Genomic DNA, 25,260 nt, shown 5'->3' with positions numbered 1-25,260 from the left:
AAAATTAGGAATTGGCATATTTATATGGCTATGTGCTTTCTCTCTCTTTCCCCCTTCCTTGATTTTTCCCCCTTCTTTAAATTGGGAGATTTTCCCCTTCATTAAACTGCCTCATCTTTTCCCAATTGTTTTTATAATATTATCAGTAACAATAACATGATTTTTTTTATTCAATTACATAGGGGACAGCAGGGAAATTCTATGATGCCTGATGACCACTGACTGGGATTCAGAGATTCATTTTAATTTATCACTATAGCATTATTTTATTTAGTATTTTATATTTCTCACTTTTGTGGGTTGGGACTGGATTTTAAATGTAATCCAGGTAAAGTATAAATGGATAAGGTGTATACTATATTTCTTGCTCACAGAATAATAGTATATACCATATCCGTCTCAGTCATTTTTAACTTTAATAATCCCTGATGGCACAAGTCTAAAATAAATTTTAAAAGATGATAAATTAGTTAGCCTTTTTCATCCCAGTGGGCTCAGATTTTACCTAAAGACAAACTGTTTCAGAAGTTAGGGTGGGAGATATTTATGAACCTGGCTAAGATAACATACAGATTCTTCCTATAAATTTTATGAATCACTATTCCTTCCTTCCTTCCTTCCTTCCTTCCTTCCTTCCTTCCTTCCTTCCTTCCTTCCTTCCTTCCTTCCTTCCTTCCTTTATTAGATTTATATTACTGCCCCTCTTCCCCAGTGGGGGACTCTGGGTGGTTAGTTATTTTTTTCCAAATTAAGCAATAGAATTGTATCTTTGTCATTTCCATCTTTATACAAATCAGTCAAATCTACTACTAGCCAAATGTTATCTGATTCTTGTCTATTTTGATACACTGAAACTTATCATTTTGACTGCTAAAAATTCCCTTGCTGAGGTTTGTTGGCTAAAATAACAGTTCAAAATTTAATACGTATAACACATGCTCACTACTGGGTTTTGATATCATCTGAATATTTGAGGAGCAATAAATACTGTACGGTGGCATTCCAACCTCTAATCACAAACAGCACATCTTACTTGCATGTTCTGTCAATTTCAGATTGAATTTGGCCTTTAAATTAATGAAGTTCCTCTTCTTCTTCCTCAGTGATTGAAATGTAACTTCAGGTAATTATCTTATAAAATATCCACAAAGTTTAACTGATATTATTTGGACATTGACTGCATAGATGCCAAAGTTGAAATAACAAGGAAACCTAATTGAAATATATGGCATAGGTAAAAGGAATAAAGCAGGAGAACAACTTATCAGTTTCTGCCAATCCAGTGTGCCTTTTTAAATGTGCATTTGGGGATGACAGAAGTACCTGAATTGAGATGAATTTTACTGTAAAATACTGTTTCTATCACATTTTTGTGTTACAGGACGGCTAGTAAAATTGTTATAAACAGTAATCAAACTATCAACCACAGAAATAGCTAAGTGCAGCATTCTATTCACTCAAACGACTCAAAATGACCAAGTTGTGTTCTAACCTCAAAACAAAATATGGAAACACACTCATTTCAGATATTGTTAAAGACTGTGAGAACAGATGAAGCAGTTCTCTTGCTTTGAAAAATGGTATCATAACCCAGTTATGCAAGACATGGGGAGAAAATGTTTCCAAAAGACTCTGCCTTAATTATAGTAATTTGCTACAAGGCTTCCTGCAACATCATGTTTTTACCCATAAGAAGCAATAAAAAGGCCTTTCTCAGATCTAGGTGGTTCTATGTCTGGGTTTTGTCTGGTTTGTTGAGCTTGAAAAGCATGGAACACTCACAGCAGCTGTTTTGTGAGTGGAATATTTCTACGTTAAAATGCTTGCACATCCATATTTGTCAATTCCCAAGCCATGCAAGATGAATGGATAAAATAAAGAGTGGTAGGGTAGATAGGTTGGATTGTGTACCAGAGATTATCACCATATCTTTGTAAAACCCATAACAGCATACTAGAGTCCAGAAAGAAACAGTCACTATGAATAGCATTAGTAAGATTTTTTTTTTTTTTTTTTTATCAAGACACATGCCAAGAGTCTCAGAGCCATTTGGAACTTTTGTTCCCAGAATTTCGGAGTGAAGGGCCAACCATATTTTTTGCAGAATAGAAAAAAGCCTGGAAAATCCATCTGCTCATCATTAATAATAGGCTCCTATTTAGGCCCTAGACTCAGCGATCTCACCTACAGCCTGACTTTCAAGTTGCCCAAGGGTGGCATCACCAGTGCAGATGTGCTTTGCTTTGTGAACTATTAACCAGGGAGTTTCTAAAGAGGGATGTACAAGTCGTTTGTAAGATTGGAAGTCTTACATCAAAATATAGCCCAGCTAAAGGTTGAGGGGGAGCAGCTTCCCAGAACTCGACTCTGTTCCACTTTTTCCTGCCCACCTCTACTGCACGACAAGCTAGCTATTTTGGACAAGGGTTCACAAGTCTTCCCGATGACTGTATAACTGATAGAGAAGTTTACCAGTCTTCCAGATCTGGACTGGAAGGGGAAACAAGCAGAGTCTCTGTCAAAATCAGCCAGCTCCCAAATATTTCGAGTTGGTAAGTGCTGAAGCAATGCACTCATTTGGGAGAGAACCATAGTACACCTCCTTTCTAATTAAAATCAATAGGCTGCTCTTTTTATACTTTATGAGACAGATGAACTAATCTTTTGAAAGACCATTGAACACATGTAACAAAATACTATTGGCCTTCCAAAAGACTAATATATCAACGTATATGAGGCATCCATGTAAATGTCTGGATAGTGCTTTGATAAAGATCAGGCATCACACTGGCAGATGCCTCCTTGGAAGCCCGGTGGTCAGTTGTCCTTCTCCTGTAAACCAAAGTGCCTAGTAGTGGAAATGGAACCGTAATAGTACTTCTGGACTTCCCAGTGTAATTTATATCATGTATTTATCATATGTCACAAGCACCTTTGTATCTGCCGCTGCGTAGAATTACAGTTACTAAAACTGCTCGCCATTAATTTGGCTGGTTCGGGCTGAAAGGATTTGAAGTCCAGTCATCGGAAATTCTAGAAGCTGCCTGGTCTTGCCTTTTTTGGGTCACATGGTTTGTTTGGGTTTAGGGATTTGGGCAGGTACATTAGTTTCAGAAGTAAGCTTAGGGATTGACTGATCAAAGTACTAATTGATTCACTGGGCCTTATGTGGGTCATTTGAACCCAGCAGGAGTCTGTGTGGCTTTCTTTTTTGCTTCATGACCTTTGTTGTCCTTCAGTGTTTGATATTTTTTGCCTCCCTCATGCTTTCAAACACTTACGTGGAATTGCCATCCCAGGGGTGATAATAATCTTGTGTGCTACTGGAATATGCTATAGTGTGTTCATGGCATTATTTACATGGCTGTATAAACAGGAAAGGGCCCAAATAGATCACTGACACACATACGTACACACTGTTCCATGCAGGGTTCCAAACAAAAGAACTACACAAAATGGTGGCTCCTTCTGTATTCAAACACACACTGGAGAGTTTAACTCCCCCTATGTCCCTAGCTCGGTTGTCAAAATGCTAGTACATGGAAGGTTTGCCTTACTATTACAAAGGAATCAGTACCTCTGTAACTTAAAATAATTATTCCATCTCCTGCCTTCGGGGATGCTAGTGAATAGGCGGTGCTCTTCATACAGTATGCCTTGTTGGACTTCTAGAGTGATACTCTGTGCTTCCTCAACCTCTTCTCTTTAAGGCTAGACACTAAATTACTTCAGTCCTACCCTTTAGGACTTACTTTCCAACTCCCTGATCATCTTTGAAGGGAAGGGAAGGGAAGGGAAGGGAAGGGGGAAGGGAAGGGAAGGGAAGGGAAGGGAAGGGAAGGGAAGGGAAGGGAAGGGAAGGGGGAAGGGAAGGGAAGGGAAGGGAAGGGAAGGGAAGGGAAGGGAAGGGAAGGGAAGGGAAGGGAAGGGAAGGGAAAAAATAGTTTTAGAGAATAAGGATTCAGAAGCAGGTGACAGGACCAAGCTGCTATTGATAAGTTTGGATGTGTGAAGAATAATGACAAATCATTCTTCTGATCAGTATCAAAGAGATTTCTGTGGATGCAGTCACTGGGAGTTAAGTTCAATTTGAATGCCTCTTTCACTTTTAATATGGATCACGATTCCAAAACAATGACTACTGTTAAGGTTGAAGATCTCTGAAAAGAAGGTCTCTTCCATTCTGATTTCATGTACATTTTACATTTTCCCCAGAAAACAATGTTTGCTGGTGGCTGAAATGCTTCAAAAGTATTTAAACTCATGATGAAAAACCCAGCATTGGAGGGAAGAAGGAGAAACAAAATATGTCTGATGAGGACTCAGTACACTTAAATCATAAATATGGATGATAGGTAGAGCACAAAAACCCTGAAACATTGTAGAATCAAATTCTCCCCTTGAAAAGTCAGAGACTAATGCCAAGATGTCATGGCCAAATATTAATCTGAGCATTAAGAACATACCTGTATAAAATATTAACAAGACTGACATTCTGACCTCTTTAGACACATGAACGTGAACACCAATAATAGATTTCTTGAGATCTGTTGTTTGATTAACCTAATTTTCCTGCTATTTACATAATTAATTTAGCATAAGACTAAAACTTAATATAACCAAAAAGATGATGATGATGATGATGATGATGATGATGATGATGATGATGATATACAATAGTAGCCAACAGCAATCATCATATATAAACATCCTTCTTGAGAGCCCAGCTAATCTCCCAACTCCCATACCTGGAAAAACAGCTACATTTAAGGATTTACAAAATGCCAGCAGAAACTGAGTCAACCAGATCTCAAGAGGTATGGTGTTCCAGAGAGTATGTGCTGCAACAGAAAAGGCTCACTTCCTAGGTCTCATTAGATAACACTTGATGATAGATAGGATCTGGAGCATGCCCATTATGTTGGACCTAATGTGGAATGTAGAAACATTTGGAGAAAGGTGGTCCCTCAAATAACTGAGCCATGAAGGGCTTTATAGTGACAACCTGCACTTTGAATTGCCCCCATAAGCACACTGGAAGGAAGTGTAGCTCATACATCAGGAGTGTAACATGGACATACCAGAGTACCGCCATAACTACTTGCCACATTCTAGACAAGATGAAGCTTCCAGATGTTCTTGAAGAACTAGCCCATGGATTGAAGTAATCTGCTCAGGAAGTGACCAAGGCATGACCAAACTAAGTAGTGCTTCCCAATGCAGAAAGGGTTCAGTTGGCCCACAAATATAACTATGCAAAAGTTTTTCTGGCCCTGGCTGCCACTTGCTCCTCTAACAGGATCCATGAGTCCAAGAGAATGCCCAGATTGTTTCTACTGGGGCACTGGTTCTGTTTGGGGTAGTACCACCTCAAACAGAACCAAAATGGCAAACCACTGGCTTCAGGAGGCCGTAAAACTCAGTGCCACTCCGTTGATGCCTTCCCCATTCAAACCCCTACAGCCTCCAGTCATTGAGAAAGCACTCAACTGCATCATTTGGTCAGCGCAGGGTGGAGATATATCACTGAGTAGCATCAGGATAATGTCAGATGAACTTACCAAGTGGCTTCATATAGATGTTAAACAGGAGCAGGAAAAGTATCTGAAAAGAAAGTATCTAAAGAAAGTAACTCTACAAAGAAGAGGCCTTGGGCTAGATTTATCCATCTGCTATTAACTTCAGTTGAAATTGGTGCTGCAGGAAGAACTACTATAGCACATTGTCCCTCACTTCCCAACCCCTGAGTCGGTCCAGAAGGATACTATAATCAATAGTAATGAAAGCCACCAAGTGCTTAAGGCAATTTAGGATGAACACACCGTCACCAACCCGCTTCTGCCAGAAGTCATCCACAAGCAGATTCAATGCTATCTTGGTCAAAAACCTTGGCCTGAAACCTGACTAGAAATCTCCAGATAATCTGCTCCCTCCAGGATTCTCTGAAGATGCAGTATAACCATCGTCTTAACAATCTGCCCTTAAAACCTTCCCTTCCCTTTCCCTAAAAGGGAAAGACAAGTTGAAGGTTGTCCAATATGTTTAGGTACAAAAATGTTTTCTTGAGGTAGGGGTACACCAATCCCCAGTCAAACCAAGAATGCATTAGTCAAAATTAGGTAAAGTCCCTCGCATCAGCTCCTCGTTGGACTCCAGCCTTAAGGCAGGGCCAGTGAAGGCTATGCGGGCTAAGTCTGGCATGGTTATGAAGGTGGAGTTTGATCTGGTTGCACCTGAGAAAGTGGACAGTGCCCTTGCAGCTGCTAGTTTGGCCACTTCTGTATTAGATCCATGCCCCTCCTGGTTGGTCAAAGCTGCCTGGGAGGAGACATGTGATTGGGTCTGGGCAGTGGTTAATTCCTCTTTGAGAGAGGGAGTGGTCCCTCCAGCACTTAAGGAGGCGGTGGTGCATCCTCAACTCAAGGGGCCATTGCTTGACCCAACCAGCCTAGATAGTTTTCGTCCAGTCTCCAACCTCCCCTTTTTAGGGAAGTTTGTGGAGACAGTGGTCACATGGTAGCTGCAGAGAACCCTGGATGAAGCGGATTACCTGGACCCCTTTCAGTCAGGGTTCAGTCCATGCTATGGGACTGAGACAGCATTGATTGCATTCTTAGACGACCTCTGACAGGAGCGGGATGGGGAATTGTGACCATCCTTGCTCTCCTTGACCTCTCAGTGGCCTTCAATACCATCGATCATGGTATTCTTCTGGACTGGCTTCGAGAGTTGGGGTGGGTGGCACAGTGTTGTGCTCATTCTCCTCTTTCCTCTGGGGTCAGTTCCAGTCGGTGTTTATAGGGGGGAGTTGTCCAGCCCACATTCCCTACTGTGTGGGGTGCCTCAGGGCTCAGTTCTCTCCCCTCTCCTATTTAACACCTACATGAGGCCATTGGGGGAGGTGATCTGACAGTTTTTGGTGAGTTATCATCAATATGCTGACCATACCCAGCTTTATATCTCCACCCCTGGCCGCCTAAGTGATGCCATGGATGTCCTGACCCAGTGCCTGGAGGCTGTAAGGGTCTGGATGGGGTACAATGGGCTTCAGCTCAACCCAAGCAAGACTGAGTGGCTTTGGGTTTGTGGGCCTTCCGGTGACAAGGTTTTTCCATCATTGGTCCTGAATGGGGTTGCACTGCACCAGACAGACCCAGTGCCCAATCTGGGGGTCCTCATAGACTCATGGCTCCTGCTGGAAGAGCAGTTGGTAGCCATGGCTAGGAGGCCTTTGCACACCTTCGGGTTGTGCTCCAGTTGTGCCCATTCCTGGACCGGGAGGCACTGCTCACAGTCACTCATGTCCTCGTGACCTCCCATCTGGATTTCTGCAATGCGCTCTACATGGGGCTGCCCTTGAGGGGCATTTGGAAGCTTCAGCTGGCACAGAATGCAGCTGCATGGGTAGTAAGTGGAGTCAGATATTCAACACATGTAACACCGCTGCTATGGGAGCTGCATTAGTTGCCGGTGTGCTCCTGGGTGCAATTCAAGGTGCTTTAAAGGCCTTCATGGCTTGGGGCCAGGTTACCTAATGGACTGCCTTCTCCCAGCTGTCTATACCCATCCAATTTGATCTGGTAGATTGGGCATGCACGGATCCCGTCAGCCAAAGAATGTCGGTTGGCGGAGACTTGAGGGCTTGGCTTTTCAGCTGTAGTGCCTGCCCTCTGGAATATTCTCCCCTCAGAGATCAGGGTGTCCCTGATCCTGTTGGCCTTTCATAAGACTGTGAAGACCTGGTTATGTGCCCAGGCCTGAGCCCCCGAGTGTGGTAATGGTCCCGTTTCTTGGTTGTAATAACATCTTACATTTTTTACTTGACAGCCATGTATACTTATTTTGTATTGTAACTATTTTAATTGTAATTGTTTATTTTTTTAATGGTTTTTATCATTGTAAGCCACCCAGAGTCACTTGCTGAGATGGGCGGCTATAGAAATTGAATATATATATATATATATATATATATATATATATATATATATTTAAAATCATCAACATATGCCAAATGTATTTGCTACCGGTCTAACAAGAAAGATAGCAATTCATACCATCTTTTTTTTTTATTGTTTGAGAAGAAATATGGTGCAGTAGAGAGTTAGATTAGAAATGGATAGATCGAGGTAAAATCAATATTCAGTAAAGAAATGAAATAATCTAAATTCCTCAACATCTAGCAAATTGAAAGGTTTTGTTTCTCTTAGTTAAAAAAAAGGTAGGGCTATTCAAATACAGTATCTTGGGCTATTAAGGAGCAGACAGGATACAAATACATATATTAGTAAAAATAAATTTAAATATAATCAGTATAATGGACATATTTGCATGTTATGTACAATAGTCTCTAGAATATGGGCAGATTATCTGAGCAAATACATATGCAGTATGCTATGCAAATTTATCAGAATATGGATATATGAGGGAAAAATAAAGAAAAAGTGAAGTAATGATAGAGAGGATCACTTTAGGCTACTAAAGGCATCATGCCATGACTTTCATACGTGTGGCTATTAGGATTCTAAACCACAGATGGAACAAAGGACTGAAAAAAAGAAAAAGGTAGTGGAAGTTGGTCACTTCACAGAAATTGTTCCTGGACACCAGCACACATAAACATTAATGTCCCTTATAAAAAGCTTCAAATGTTACTGAAAATATTAGCAGGAACATGAGAGGAAGTTGCAGTGGGAAGTGCAAAATCATGCTAAATAAATCAGAAGAAGCACAAAAACTTTTCATAACTAGAGTGTATAACGTACGTTTGCAAAATACAGCTTATACAATCATTTTATTTTTAAAGAAAGGAAATAAACAATTGTTGTCCCTATTTTCCACATGGCTTCTTTCATGTTCTTGTTCCTGAAGCTATAAATAATAGGATTCAGCAATGGTGGCAAAACTGTGTAAAAAACAGCAGAAAGCAAATCTACAATATGTGAAGAAGGACCTTTTGGTCTCATGTAAGAAAACAATGCAGTACCGAGAAATAAAGAAAATACAATCAGGTGGGGGATGCAGGTTGAGAAGGCTTTGTATCTACCTTGAATGGATTGAATCTTTAGCACAGCTGAGAAGATGTAGCCATAAGAAACAAAAATAATGCCACAACAAAGTAAGCTAATAGTGATTGCTGTCACAAAAATCAGTGTTTGACTAGTACTTGTATCAGTGCAAGAAATCTTCTGTAACTGAGGGACATCACAGAAAAATTGGTCAATCCTATACGACCTGCAGAATTTCCACTGAAATACAATTACAGTTTCTAGCAGTGCATGGATCATAGAGGTGAGCCAGGAAGCAGCTGCCATTTGCATACAAGTGTCCCAGTTCAGGATTAGACTGTATCGCAGGGGATGGCAAATGGCCACATAACAATCATAAGCCATGGTGGTAAGCAAGGCAAGGTCAGAACCTGCAAGGGTGAAAATTGAGAAGACTTGGGCAACACATTCAGCAAAGGTAATCACTTTGTTATCTGTTAAGGAAGTGGCCAAGGATTTGGGGATGGTGGTTGAGATGAAGCAAATGTCTGAAAGTGACAAGTTGACTAAAAAGAAATACATTGGAGTGTGAAGGGAGCAGTTCAGGGCCACAGTGATAGCAAGGAGGGCATTTCCCATTATGGCTGTTAAGTAAATGAAGAAAAACATCACAAAATGTATAATTTGAACAACAGGGTCATCAGAAAATCCCATCAGAAGGAATTCTGCCAGACCAGATTGATTGGCCATTTCATTTATTTCATTTATTTGAGACATTCTGAGGAAAAGAAAGGAGAATACAGTTAGAATACAAAATCAAATGATCTAAGGGCTTACTAAATTTTATTATACTCGCTGTGAAAGAGATAGTGGTGGGAATTTAGCAAAACAGGCTGCCTTTGCAACTGTAGAATCTCTGTATTAATGTATTTGGGGTTGATGTATAGAGTTACATTCATGAAAGTAGAATAGGGATACACACACACACACACACAAACACACACACACACAGACAAATACTGTGTTTGTGTGTATTGCATTACAATGAGGAATTATTATTATTATTATTATTATTACTACTACTACTACTACTACTACTTTCATTGCAAGATGTCATCCCTCAGTAGAAACTGTAATAATAATAATGACAATAATAATAATAAAACTGAGGACATACAGAATGGACTCAAGGACACCTCTAAACCATCTTTCAGCATCTTACAAATCATCCTTCCTGACTTTCTTTATTTTTGTTTCTCACAAACAACTAAAAATAATATTTTTCGATATTTTGCACATATCTAACTAATCAAATGGGGACGTGGTGGCGCTGCGGGTAAAACCACTGAGCTGCTGAACTTGCTGATCAGAAGGTCAGTGGTTCGAATCCATGTGACGGGGTGAGCTCCCATTGCTAGTCCCAGCTCCTGTCAACCTAGCAGTTCAAAAACATGCAAATGTGAGTAGATGAATAGGTACCGCTTCAGCGGGCAGGTAACAGTGTTCCGTGTAGTCATGCCGGCCACATGAACACGGAAGTGTCTATGGACAAACGCTGGCTCCTCGGCTTTCAAAAGGAGATGAGCACCGCCCCCTAGAGTCGGACACAACTGGACTTAATGTCAAGGGAAACCTTTACTTTTACCTAACTAATCAAATATGAGTGTAAATAACTTCCATCTGATTTACTTCTGGTATATGGATATAAATTTGAATACCAAATATTCAAAACCAGTTAAAAATATTTTAAAATTGAATATTGGTGGTGGTAATACAATTAAAAGCATTCATATTTAAGTTGTTCTTGTAATATTACTCAGCATATATTGCTGATGGAACAAGATGCTTTTTAATGCAAGACACAAATGCTTATGGCAATACAGCATGCCCTATACTACAAAAGCAACAAAGATTGTTTGCATTTACCAAGAAAAAAATATGATTTGGTTTGTTGCTATTGAAGCAGGCAGTGAAGTAAAAGATCAGAAATTGGTTACTGAAGAAACAGCAAAGAGAGGAGGTTAACAAATGTTTGCAAGCAAAACAATGTGAATGTTACGGAATCGGAGTGGCATATGACACTGATCAGTTACAATGGCAGATGGATATTGGAAAGATAAACATTAGTGTTCAATTCTAGAAAGAAACTGAAGGCAAGATAAATAGTAGTAAAACTTGGCAATGGCTTCAAATTAGATCCATCAGGAAGGAAATAAAAGCCTTAATCTTTGCAGGACAAGAACAAGAACTAGCAACAAATGCTATATATATAAAAAAAATAAATAAGAAGAACTAGAAACAACCTCCAGTGGAGGTTATGCAGAGAAAGATGACTATTGACTCCCTAATCAGTGCTTGTAGTAAACTTCATGCCCCAAAGTGTTGATACAGTCGTAATGTTGAAAAAAAATGATCCACAATGGCCATGTTAAAAAAAAAGTAAAGAAAGTATTTCCAGATTCAAATGGACTGACATCAAGAACACAATGTGCTGGAGATCACAGTAGTTGAAGAAAACCAAGTATTACTAATAGGTGTGGAAAGGCTGTAAATTATCAGGATTTCACAATGGAAATAAGAGATTATGGACTAAATAAGTAAATATTTCCCTTATAATTATTGGAGCATTAGGAGCTAACACAATGGCATTGTCAAAACAGCTGACAAACATTAGAATTATTTTATCTCACAACATTTAGTTACAATAAACAGCTATGCTTGCAGAGAGAGACAGCAGTGAGAGATGGTATTTCGACAGCTATTTGTCTGGGTTTTTTTAGATGATGATGATGATAACAAACATAAACCTATTCTTGTATTAATTTTATTCTAATACCCTGATTTTTATACTGTTTTGGCCTACAATCTTAATTTTTACCTGAGAGTGCTATAAGCAGATGTTACTCACTAGAATAAAAGGAAGTATCACTTTTAGGTGTGGTCATACCAGATAACATTAGAGTGGCTCAAAAGAAACTAGGAAAAAAAATGCAAAATACCAGGATTTAACAATGGAAATACAGAGCTCTTATCCCATAGCCCTCCCCAACCTGTGGCTTACTCAGAATCCAGTGCAGAAGAACCCATGCAAATTGGAGCAATAAAATGATCTCTGTCCAACCAGAAGAGAAATGGAGAAATGTATGCACTGTGGCACACTGTGGCCATGTAGCAAGCAAGCATCCAATGTACTTCAAGACTGCAGCACTGGGAAACTTCACAGGCCCCTCTCCCTAGAGCTTTGAAGGAGTCCCTCAGACAATTAAGGGAAGCCTTGATGGCTGACAGCAGGCAAGCCGGCTTTATTGTTCCTGTTATTCTTTGTTTAGACTCAGGCCAGAAAATGCAATCCTCTGCTCTTGTTGACTCAGGAGTGCCTGATAATTTCATAGATGAGACCACAACACAACCATTACGTTTGCACACCCAGGTTGTCAAAAAGCCAATGATGAGAGGCACAATAGATGGATAGGTTGGTCTTTCCGGTCTGTCCATAGAGAATCAATTCATAAGCAGAGAGCAAACACATACCATCTGTCCAACGTTGCAAGTCCAGTATGACATGTTCTTTCCATTGTAACAGAATTATCTCCTTAAAAACACAACAATTACAATAAATCCAAAGTTCTTCATCCTTGATAAATTCCAAATTGTCAATATTGAATTCAGCATAATCTAGCAAATTTTAAACCAAATTTCTCTTCCCAAAACCATTAATGCAAATATTACTGTGGTGGGACAATTCTTTGCCATATCAAAAAAGGGCCCACTCCATCATATAAATTGTAAGTAATATTTCTGAGCATTTGGAAGACCCATTTAAACAATGATTGCTTCAATATGGAGAGCTTAGGTGAGAGAACTGTATGCTATATGAATAAAGTTTATAAATAAAGTAAAAAAAAACCCTATATAGATAAAACTTGCACTTTTACTTTTTAAGCATTCCCCACACAGCCTTTTGGACGTCCTTGCTCCTGAAGCTATAAATGAGGGGATTGAGCAGTGGGGGCAAAACTGTGTAGAGCACAGCAGAGAGCAAGTCCAGAGTATGGGAGGAAAGACTTTGGGGCCTCATGTAAGCAAACACAGAAGAGCTCAGAAATAAAGAAAAAACCATCAGGTGCGGAGTACATGTTGAGAAAGCTTTATATCTGCCTTGAACTGATGGAACTTTTAGCACAGCAGAGAAGATGTAGCCATAGGAAACAAAAATGAACCCACTACAAAATGAGTCTACGAAAATCCCTACAACTAAAATCAGAATTTGACTAATTCTTGTATCACTACAGGAAATCTTCTGTAACTGGGGGACATCACAGAAAAACTGCTCAATCCTATATGACCTGCAAAATTTCCATTGAAACACAATTACAGTTTGGAGCAACGCATGGATCATACAGGTAAGCCAGGAAGCAGCTGCTATATGCATACAAGCATCCCAGTTCAGGATTATATTGTATTGCAGGGGATGGCAGATGGCCACATAACGGTCATAAGCCATGATGGTGAGCAAGGCAAGCTCAGAACCTCCAAAGGTGAAAACTGAGAAGACCTGAGCAGCACATCCAGCATGGGAGATCAGCCTGTTGTTTGTCAGAGAAATGGCCATGGCTTTAGGGATCATAGTTGAGATGAAGCAAACATCAGAGAATGACAAATTTGCCAAAAAGAAGTACATGGGAGCATGAAGGTGGTGATTTAGGATCACAGCTACCACCAGAAGAAAATTCCCAGTTAAGGCTAGTAAGTAAATGACAAGAAACATTACAAAATACAGAATTTGCATATCACAGTCATCAGAAAATCCCATCAGAAGGAATTCTGTCACAGTGGATTGGTTGGCCATTGAGTTTCTTGGACTCCTTCTGGACAGAAAGAGATGATCATAGGCAACTAGTAGAGGAAATAAATATGGGTAGATAATTATTCATGGTAATATTGATATACGTGTACTATTAAATTACTATTATCACATTGTTTGAAATATATACAGGTGTCAAGGTTACCCATTCTTAGAATGCAAAAGGGCACCTGGTACTGTTAAAAACCTTTACCCAACATTTTTTGTCCTTTCTACAAGATATGTGTCAAGGTATATCCAATCTCTCCTGCCAACCTAGCAGTTCAAAAACATGCAAATTTGAGTAGATTAATAGGTACCGCTTCGGCGGGCAGGTAATGGTGTTCTGTGTAGTCGTGCCGGCCACATGACCATGGAACTGTCTACAGAGAAACGCCGGCTCTTCGGCTTTGAAACGGAGATGAACACAGCCCGCTAGATTCAGACACGACTGGACTTAATGTCAAGGGAAACCTTTACCTTTATCTATATCAAATCTACCTCTCCCAAACTGGATTACAATGAGAAGAAAGGTGTTTTTCAGAAACCATAGTAATGGCAAAATTAAAAAGAAATGGAAGCTATGGAAAACTTTAATACATTATAGCTGGTTTGTAAGAAAGACTTTTTTTTGCTAGTGATGACCATAGTAAATATATACACTAAAATAGACATATTTACACCAAAATGTCCTCTTTCTGTCTCTCTCTCTCTCTCTCCATTTTCCCTGGGTGAATGAATAACATGGGATTTTATGATATCAAAACAAAACAAACTGCATACAAGAAAGAAAATGAATGCATATATGATTTTCAAACAATAATTTTCTCTAAGTATTCTCAGCTTCCTCAAAATAATTAATGAATTAAATAATTAATTGAATTAACCATAATTCGACAAGAACTATTTACAGCTACGTTTGGGGGGAAGAGACAGATTAAGCTTATGAAGTTCGACATTTCTATTAAAAGATAAGTTTTCTTAAGCTAAACTTTATATAGTATTGCCATCCTGTATTGCACAGGCATACACACATATGTACACTTTTACTGAGTATTATTTTACAGTCCTCCTGAACTTTACACAAATATCTGTGTGATGTACATTCCCTGAATGCAGTGAAGCCCACAGCTATGTAAGTGGGCATCCAATTGCAGCATAAAGAAGATAATGACTTAATAAGCCCATATATGGTCTGGGTCAAATTAATCACATATCTGAAAATATAATCAGATCATTATTATATGTTTACTGAATCAATTTTGGAGGAAAAAAACTGTACAAACTAAACAATAGAAGTACTTTGAATACTTACAAAGAGTTATTCTCTCATATTATAGATATATACTGTATATATACAGAGAGAGAGAGAGAGAGAGAGAGAGAGAGGGAGAGGGAGAGGGAGAGGGAGAGGAAGAGGGAGAGGGAGAGTTTGGTCTAGTGGTTAAGGCAACAGGTTGGAAACCAGGAGACTGTGAGTTCTAATCCCACCTTAGGCATGACGGCTGGGTGATCTTGGGCCAGTCCCTCTCTCTCAGCCCAACTCACTTCACAGGGTTGTTGTGGGGAAAAGAGGAGGAGAAAGGAGTATTAGGTATGTTCGCCGCCATGAGTTATTTATAAAAACAATAAAGGTGGGATAAAAAATAAATAAACAATAAATAATTAAATAAATCATGACATCATGAGTGATGATGTAGCTGACATATTTTTCTTAATAAAGCCATATTTATCCCAGTTTATTCCTCTGATCAATGAATCGTAATGCTTGAAAACAAACACATACGCTACAGATCATATATGTATTTTAACAGGGATGATGAACTTCTTTAGTAGGACCATACCTCAGATCTTAAAGGTGATCACTACATCTGTGAAAAGTAGCAGGGTTCTACCACCCTAGATAAAAATCACATTCAGTCCAAAAGGGGATTTTTATGGCATTAGACGTTATGGTCTTCCTGCAAGAAATATTGCACAGTGATTTCATAGCTAAAATCCTGGGCACATAGGAATTGTGGTCTTTACTTAAGTGTTCTACTCACCACACTTTTTCTTGCTATGTTGAATTATGCCTGAAAGGTGACAATACAAATTCACCGGTGCTTTTCCACCATTTTATAGATTCTAACTCCTAAGAAGAATTGAAAGAAAGAACAATTATGTCACCCTTGTTTTCTATTGTGCTTCCAGGAGTCACTCCCTGGAGATTGATCAGAATTCTCATGCTGAATTGAAACTTTAAATTACAAAACAAGAAAGGGACTGATTATCATCTGCTATCTATCTGTCATTTATCATCATATTCTAAGGAGAAACAACAACAACAACCGCAACAACACTGAATTAAATGAGCATCTTTCCTGGTATCCTGCTGAAAGAGCCAGCCATAGATCTTTTTCCCTGACCAAAAGCTTAAGATTCACTAGTATTGCTGCATAATAACCATCAGAATAATTTCCCACAGTACTGCCAATGATAAGGTATTACAAAAGGTTGCAATGGAAGATTTACGTAGCCTTGTTTATGTAACCTTGTTCTTGCCACTTTCTCAGCAGGTGGAATGTTGTATTCGGACCTCTGTGCTGTTCAATAAACTTGGCTCAAGCAGATCTCATGGTCGCCATTGTCAATTGGATTGGGGGGGGGGGTTCCCCTTCCATTGTGGGTTCCTCTGGGATTGAGTGGAATACTGGAGTGAAGCCAGGAAGGGTATTAAACTTGGCTCAAGCAGACTGTGTGGGTCAATTGGTTGTGGGAGTTTTTCCCCTTCAGAATGTTGTTTTCTGGCCACCCACCTACATGTTGTTTTCCTCTTCACACTCCAATTCACACAAACCCATCTAATCTATTATCTAATGCTAGTGTGGCTTTTTGGTCCCTGCTATTGTACAGGCTAGTTAGCCCTTTTTAAGTGTAGCCCATTGCAAAGGTTACATTTGAAGAATGTGCCAGAGAACATCTAGTCAGTGGCACATTCTTCCCCTCCGGAACAACTCAAACTAACTCGTACTATGGTCAAAACAAAATATAAGAAACACAAAGGTTTCAATTCCTTTAAAGTTTAATTTAAAAAGTAAATTGGTTGCAAGTTCCTCGTTCAGGTACAGATGAGATGAAGAAGGAATTTTGATTGGAAGTACTGGAAAATAACTGGGACTTCATGGGTTTTTGGTAAGATGATAAAAGGTCTTTGCTAATAAACATTTTCCCAAACCCTAAAAATAATATAATGAAAACTTTGGCAGTTGAATCTTATCTTCTTCATTGAATGAAGCATATGTCATAATGAGGTTGAGGATTTCTCTGACATGTCTTATTTTTTCAGGAACCTTTATTTGAATTTATAAGTTAAAACATGTTTTAGAGTAATCTGGTGAGAATTACTCTAAAACATGTTTATTTTGCCTGAAAAGTCATATTTTGATTTTTTGAAGGTGTTATGTCATATTTCTGCTTATTTTTTTAACAAATGTCATGCTTTGGTCATGTTTTGGTCATGTTTTGGTCATATTTTGGTCATATTTTGGTCCCTGGCAACCCTCCTGTTAAGCCAGCAAGTTCAAGCCAGCAAAGAAAGTGAGAATTTTCCTTTTTTTTTTTTTTTCTGATAAGGACTTGCTGATGGTGATCTTTTGCCTGATGAGGACATTAAGCCAGAAAAGCAAACTGAAGATCTGACTGATGAGACAGATGCTTCTCAGGAAAGTGATAGGAGTCAAAATTTAAGCCCTGTATTACCTCGCAGGTCTCAGAGGAGTAATAAAGGTGTTCCTCCATCACGATTCAGGCTGAAACAGTAAAGGCTTTTCACATATTAGGAGAACCTGAGTCCTTAGAGCAAGTGAATGCTTTACCACCTAAGATTGCACAAAATTGGCATTCTGCCATGCAACAGGAGTTAGCATCCTTGAAAGAAAATAAAACATGGAATGTCTGAAAACAACAATAGCTCTTAAATTCATTGGGAATTAATCTTCCAGTCTACCAATTTGTCTCTGAGATAGTAGCTTTCTTCTTTCTTATTCAACAGCTAGAACAGCTCCTTGAAAGGGTGGAATGGTTGAAAAGGATGTACATATTGCCAGGCCTTCAAAGTAGGTCAGGCCTACTTTGGAATGTTACTGACATTCCAGACTCCAACAGATTGGAAGTGAGGAGTAGATAGAAAAGAATTTAGGACAGTTGGTGCCACACATACCATTCTACACACAAGAAAATACCCCAGCATAAACCAATAAAACAGTTGTTGCAAGGCCTGGTAGTGATTGATAGGTGCATTCTTTTTGAATTTATTTGTCCTTTTTTACAGTCATCTTACTTGCACATTTCCCTGTTCAATTTGGTGTTTCTTTGGCCAGAAGTAGAGTTTTAATTCGTAGGACCTCAGTAAGACATTAAATCACACTGATATAGTCTAATAAAGAATTTAACTGGAAACACATAAGAAAATGCTTAAATCTCTTCTGTATGGGAAATGGCTTGAGCAGTGACACCCATGGTGCAATTGAGACATCTTAATCTCTAATCGTTATATGAGCATTTATAATCACGATACAGCTACCATAAGAGATAAAAATAAAAATAAAAATGTTCCATGAGATAAAAGCAAGTATCATTTATTTATATTTGTTACTTTTCTACTGACTGTACAAGATAACAACACTTTCCACTCCAGCCTTTGAACTGACTGTATGTTGGATAGGTCATGTTGTTTTATGGCTAGCATAAAAATCTTCTTATTCAGTTCCTTAATCTGATAATACACGAACCCCAAAAGTAAAGTGTCAAATAATAAGAACCATATAATAGGTGTATAGCTATGTTAATAAGTTTGGTAGCAGACGGTGACCATCCTATAAACTATCAATATGGTGATATTCTAGTAATGGAGACCCTTGTGAATTTCTTCTGTAATGTTAATAATTTGACCCATGCAAGAATTTCATAGCTATATGCTGCCTATTGCATTATTTCTTAAACCTTGGTAGCAGTGTGGGGATGTTCCTCTGATACCTCAGTTAATTCCTGATAGTGCTTTTATTGACTTGTAATTTTATTCCTTGCTTGTTCCATACGCTGTTACTAAATCCATTATTTCGGTGATATTTATTCTGCATTGAGAGACCATCCATCAGTAACAACCCCATTTCTTTTTAAAGGATGGTTTAATTGACCCTTGTGGTGTTTAGTCTCACCTCTTGTATAGATGCCAACTAGTTATGCCATTAACTTATCCCTACCTAATGGTGCATTTGGCAATATATATGAAGGATCCCTGTTAACTGGGCATACTAATCCTATGGGCCAGGACTGGCATGCTGTGACCTGTATAGTACTGACTCTCGGTGTTTTCAATGATTATCCGTGTTCTCATGAACTGAGGCAGCCAAAGTTGATTACCTCATACTATGAGCATCACATTAATTTTATATTATATATCCCAGAATAGTGTTATAGCTATTTTTTTTCATTTCAGTTGACATATCAGCCAGCGCTACTGAATAGTATTTATTTATTTATGTATTTATTTACTTTTCAGATTTCAATAACCGCCCATCTCCACCCAGAGAGGGGGACTCTGGGCAGTTTACAATAAAATTATCCATTTTAAACCTCGACATATAAAGACAACATCCAAAATACTAAAATAATAAATAAATATAAAATCCAAGTGGCAGAATTTACATTTGGTAGGGAGAACTCTATGCCACCAGCCACCCCCAGGAAGAGCTGTTTCCCTTCCCATCCCAGGTGAGACAGCAGAACCAGGTCTTCAAATCCTTCTAAAGGTTGGGAGCAAAGGGGCATGCCTCACTCAGGAGGCAGAATGTTCCAAAGGGCTGGCACCACTGCAGAGAAGGCTTGCCTCCTGGACCCCACCAAGTGAAACTCCCTTGCTGATGGGATCTGTAGCATGCCCTCTTTGCATGACCAGGTGGGATGGGTCAATGTTATGGGGATGAGATGGTCTCTCAGGTAGCCTCTCCCCATGCCTTTAAGGGCTTTAAAGGTGATAACCAACACTTTGAATTGGACCTGGAAGCAAACCGGTACCCAGTGCAGCTTGTGCAGCAGTGTTGTCATATGTGCCAATCTTGGGGCACTCATCACTGCCCATGCAGCTGCATTCTGGACCGGCTGAAGCTTCTGGATATGCTTCAGGGTTAGCACATTGCAATAGTCTATATGGGAGATGACCAGGGCATGAGTGACTGTCCAGAGGGCATCTCAAACCAGGAAAGGCCGTAACTGGCAGACAACATGAAGTTCTGCAAATGCCCAACTAGCCACGACTGCCACCTGCTCTTCAAGCAGGTGCCATGAGTCCAGGAGGACCCCCAAGTTCTGTACTGGTTCTGAATGGGCAGTGCCACCCCATCCAGAACTAAAGACAACAACTTGCTGGATACTGAGGAGCCGTCAACCCACAGCCACTCCATCTTACCATGGTTCAGCTGAAGCTTGTTGTTTCCCATCCAGACCTCCACAGCCCCCAGGCACTGAGAAAGGGCAGCCATCGCATCACTTACATCACCTGGGATGGAGATATATAACTGAGTGTCATCAGTGTATTGATGGTAGCTCATCCTGTTGTGATGGATGATCTGACCCAGTGGTTTCATGTAGATTTTGAAAAGGAGTGGAGAGAGAACCAAACCCTGTGGCACAGCAGAGGTCGAGGGTTGGATCTCTCATCTCCTATCACCACCAACTGGGACCAGCCCTGAGGAAGGAGGTGAACCAGTGCAAAACCACGCCACTCACCCCCAAGTCTCTGAGCTGCCCCAAAAGGATACCATGGTCAATGGCATCGAAAGCTGCTGAGAAGTCAAGAAGAACCAGGATGGATGCATTCCCTTCATCCTGCTCCTGCCAGAGATCATCCATAAGCATGACCAGTGCAGTCTCTGTCACATATCCGAGCCTGAAACCTGACTGAAAGGGCTCTAGATAATCCGTTTCATCCATAATCCTCTGAAGTTGTAACACCACCACTTTCTCAACCACCTTCCCCAAAAAGGGGAAAATTGTCCAGAACAGTAGGGTCCAGTGATATTTTCTTGAGGGGGGGGGTGTACCAGTGCCTCCACCCGAAACACCCCCTCTGTCAAGGATATATTAACCATCGCCTGGACCCAACCACACGTTACCTCCTGGGATGCCATCAAAAGCCAGGTAGGGCATGGGTCTAGATGACATGTGGCATTAACAATCCAGAGGATCCTGTCCACTTCCTCGGGCCCAACAGGATCAAACTGTTCCCAGATAACAGGGTAAGTACATTCCCTCAGCATCTCCTCAGACTGTGCCCCACACTTAGAGTTCAACTTGGAATGAATCTGAGTGATTTTATCCTGCAGATGTTCAGAAAACTCCTCCACATGGCCCTGTAGGTGGGGGACTAAACCCCCCTTACCTAATAAAGATGTAGTAATTTTAAACCGGGCCATAAGGTGGCATTATGCAGACACAATAAGAGCAGAGAAATATTGAAGTTTCACTGCTCTTACCAGGACATGGTAGGTCTTAATAGCAGCTCTAGCTGGTTTTTGATCAGATTAACTCTTTGTCTTCCTCCAGCAGCTCTCTGGGCATCTCTTAACACTCTTCAAAACCCGCAATTTCTCCATAAACCGTGGGCAGTGTTGAGTAGAGTGGGGCAAGAGAGGCTGCATAGGCACAATCCTGCCCAAGGCTCCAGCCACCTCCCTATTCCAGGTTGCAGCCATGACCTCCACTGGACCGTGCAGCAGATCCCTGGGTATAACCCCCAGCCCCCTCTGGAACCCTACTGGGTCCATCAGTTGCCAGGGGCAGACCACTGAAATGGGTCTCACCTCCCTGCGGAGGGGGGCAGCACAAGAGAATCTCAGGGCCACCAGGGCATGGTCTGACCATGACAATGGGGATAGATCTAAATCTCCACTCAGTTCACGTTGCCATTGCTCTGACAGGAAAACCAAGTCTGGATTGAGGCCACTGTCTCGAGTTGGGTCCTGAATAATACTGAATTATCTGGGACAGTGTCATGTTCGCCGTTTCAATGTCTTTGATGCATCGTAACGTTTCGCATGTCATTAATTGGATGCGTGTTTCATCTCTCTGGGGAGGATGGGAACAGTTATCTTTTGGCTTTGCTTTGGAATGTATTTGTATTATCTACTGCGCTCAAGGTTACTTTCCCAGGCTAGCAACTCTGACGATTGCTAGCACCTGTGCCGGGCGGGGCTGTTACGAGGGAGGTGAGATACGTTTGCACCAAGGGTTTAAGTTTGTATTTGATGCGCTTTTGCTCATTCTCAGCTTTCTCTGTATTTGTCTTTAGTTCCCTAATAAATCAGATTTCATTTAGCAGCCTCTTGTGAGTCTGAGTATTTGGGCTAGGGCAATCATTACATAAAGCTGAGAATCTAAGATCCTAACTCCGCTGGCCCCTGTCCAGGAAAGACAAGTGTTTAACCCTGTGAGGGAGAGAGCCTGCGATGACCGAACCCGACATCATGATGATGGAAGAAGGGGAACCGGACTCGACCGTGAGGCAGTCCGGCCGACCGTCCCAAGGTGGGGAGCTGTCAGCCATCCGAGAAGAGGCGAGCTCCGAGTCGGAGAGTGAAGCCGGGGGGCTGAAAACCGCCCCGGAGACCACCATAACTTCTCCGGGCGAGCTGCTCACCTGGGATGAGACCCAAGGAGATGCCACGGTAGCGGGGGGCCCATCCTGGAGGCAGAGATACCCATTATCCCCCAACGTGGTGCAGGTGCAGCCAACGGAGGGCTCCCCCACTCCGGATCGGATCCGAGTGCTGGAGTCCAAAATGGATTCGTTGGAGGCTATACTGAAACAGCTGAGCTTGGATGTGACCTCGTTGCGAGAAGTCCGGGAAGAATCAAGCCAGCGGCATTCAACCCCTTCTTCCCAGGGGCTGTCCCCGGAGCGGCGACGGGCGGTGCGGAGGCGCGAAGGGGACCAGTCGGTCCAGATGGAAATCGCAGCATCGCCAGGGCGATCGCCCCGGGGCCCCGTGCCGCCCCGAGCCAGGGAAGCACAAGCCGCGGCAGCACCGGTGGTGGGGCGCAGCCCAGCGGGAGGCGGCATGCGAGACTTCCCTGTCAAGTTTGATGGGGACCCGACCAAACTCTCGTTCTTCCTGACGAATGCGAAAGCTTACATGGAAGAATGGGGGGCGTTTTTCCAATCAGAAAAGGCAAGGATCATCACCATTGCCACCAAACTGAAGGGGAAGGCGGCAGACTGGTATGTCCAGATGTGCCAGTTGGAAGCGCCTGAACTGGAAAAATTCGATGAGTTCCTCTGGGCGTTGAAACAACACTTCGAGGACCCCTTGGCGAAAGAGAGAGCAAAGCGAGCCCTGAAGGAACTCAAGCAGGGGTTCAAATCAGTGGCAGATTATGCTTTGGAGTTTAAAGCGCTAGCTGGGAAGGTGGATGACTGGTCCCAAGCCACCATTATCGAGCTATTCAAGGATGGCTTGAATACAGAGGTGCTGCGCTGGTCCCTGCGGAGGGACGACCCATATACGCTGTACGAATGGATCCTGCTGGCGGGGAGGGCTGAACATGCCCATGAGATCTCTGCCCAGCGGAAGACCGCCAAATCGGGGCGGGAGGTGAAACCCAGCTGCCCATCGAGCACCGGGGGGAAACCGGGACAACGACCCTGGGACGAGGAGCGGGAGAAGCGGTACGCAAAAGGCTTGTGTCTGAGATGTGGTAAGGAGGGGCATCGAGTGGCAGCATGCCCGAAGGCAAAGGGAGAGGAACGGCCCGGAAAACCGTCAGCAAAGTCCCCTACCTTGCCGAGGAAGCAGAAAGCCGCGGTGGCTGAAACCGAGGGAGACGATGTGATGTTCTACGACATTGAAGGGGAGACCGAAATCCTGCAGCCGGCGGGAAACGCCAGCCACCTGCTCTAAAGGGCGCCGCTGGGCAGGTGGTAGAAGAAGGGCGCGAGCCTTCATCGGTGAGTGGCAGTTACCGCATCCTCACGGTGAAATTGAAATTGGGCTCCCAATCCAAGACTGTAGAAGTATGGGCCATGATTGATTCGGGGTGTTCCCGGTGTCTTATGCACCCCGACGTGGTAGCGGCTTTGGAGCTACCCACTTTCCCTTTACAACGACCCATCGCCTTTACACAACTGGATGGGTCCATGGCAGGGGGCAAACCGGTCACCCATTTTACAGGGCGCGTAGCCTTGCAGCTGGGCAGCCACCGGGAAGGGTTGTCTTTTGTTGTGGCTCCCGTGGGGGGACCCTTGGTGGTGTTGGGGGTGCCCTGGTTGGTGCAGCAAAACCCCCAAATAAACTGGGTCTACCGAACTATCACGTTTAGGGATGGGTTCTATCAAGCGGCCGAGGGGAAGGGTGCCCCAGAGGAGATGGTGGGGGTTGCGGCAGCTGCGACTCCGCCTTACCCGGCCCCTCCTCTGGAAGGCTTGCTGGCCAAGTACAGGATGTTTGCTGATGTATTCGGTGAAAAGGAAGCCGACCAGTTGCCCCCCCATCGAAAGACGGACTGTGCCATACAACTGCTGCCCAACACCCAATTGCCCAAGCCAAAGATTTATTCCATGACACAAAAGGAACTGACTCTGTTGAGAGACTATGTGGACAAAAATTTGGCGCGCGGATTCATTGAGCCGGCGAATTCACCGGTGGGGGCGCCGGTTCTCTTTCACCCAAAAAAGGATGGGACATTGAGACTTTGTACCGATTTCCGCGGATTAAATGCCGTCTCAATTTCCAACAAATATCCCTTGCCATTGATCAAGGACATGTTGTCACATCTGGCCAAGGGAAAGATCTTCTCTAAGCTTGATTTAAGAGAAGCCTACTATCGTGTACGAATCAAGGAGGGGGATGAGTGGAAAACTGCATTCAATTGCCCGTTGGGAGCTTTCCAGTATAAGGTGTTACCGTTTGGTTTGGCTGGGGCCCCTGGGGTATTTATGCAATTAATCAATGAGGTACTGCATGAACATCTGTTTAAGGGGGTACTGGTGTATTTGGATGATGTATTGATTTATACTGAAACCATGGAAGAGCATGTGGCTCTGGTAAAGAAAGTATTGTGTAAACTCAGATCAGCTGAATTGTATGCCAAACTGTCTAAATGTGCCTTTCATCAGACCCAAATTGACTACTTGGGGTATAGAATTTCAGATAAAGGCATAGAAATGGACCCTGCCAAGGTGCAGGCTATAATGGACTGGGAGAGTCCCCGCACCCGCAGGCAACTTCAAAGTTTCCTGGGGTTCAGCAACTACTACAGATTATTCATAAGGGGATTCGCTGAGATTGCCTTGCCACTAACTGAACTGCTTCGAACCAAAGGGGTGGGAGATACTCGGAGAGTCAAGAATCCCGGGGTGCTGTTGCGGTGGACGCCTGCTTGTCAAACGGCGTTTGA

The 25,260-nt window shown here is 42.1% G+C and overlaps 2 protein-coding genes across 2 annotated transcripts; both read right to left on the bottom strand.

The window, feature by feature from the left end:
* Positions 1-8,786: 8,786 nt before the first annotated feature.
* On the bottom strand, positions 8,787-9,746 carry LOC134496570 (olfactory receptor 14A16-like). Its single transcript, XM_063302291.1, has one exon. The coding sequence runs from the start codon at positions 9,732-9,734 to the stop codon at positions 8,787-8,789; it is 948 nt and encodes a 315-aa protein (XP_063158361.1). The 5' UTR covers positions 9,735-9,746.
* Positions 9,747-12,915: 3,169 nt separating this feature from the next.
* On the bottom strand, positions 12,916-13,833 carry LOC134497309 (olfactory receptor 14A16-like). The gene has a single exon (XM_063302976.1). It carries the CDS (start codon positions 13,831-13,833, stop codon positions 12,916-12,918), a length of 918 nt encoding a protein of 305 aa, XP_063159046.1.
* Between the last annotated feature and the right edge of the window lie 11,427 nt (positions 13,834-25,260).

The sequence above is a fragment of the Candoia aspera genome, chromosome 4 (assembly GCF_035149785.1).
Source record: "Candoia aspera isolate rCanAsp1 chromosome 4, rCanAsp1.hap2, whole genome shotgun sequence".
Classification (NCBI taxonomy): Eukaryota; Metazoa; Chordata; class Lepidosauria; order Squamata; family Boidae; genus Candoia; species Candoia aspera.
The sequence above is the reverse complement of the archived record's forward strand: the minus strand, read 5'-3'. Positions and strand labels throughout refer to the sequence as shown.

Bases quoted from the DNA above. Each gene is read 5' to 3' on its own strand.
- LOC134496570 (XM_063302291.1), bottom strand. From the start codon at position 9,734: ATGGCCAATCAATCTGGTCTGGCAGAATTCCTTCTGATGGGATTTTCT.
- LOC134497309 (XM_063302976.1), bottom strand. From the start codon at position 13,833: ATGGCCAACCAATCCACTGTGACAGAATTCCTTCTGATGGGATTTTCT.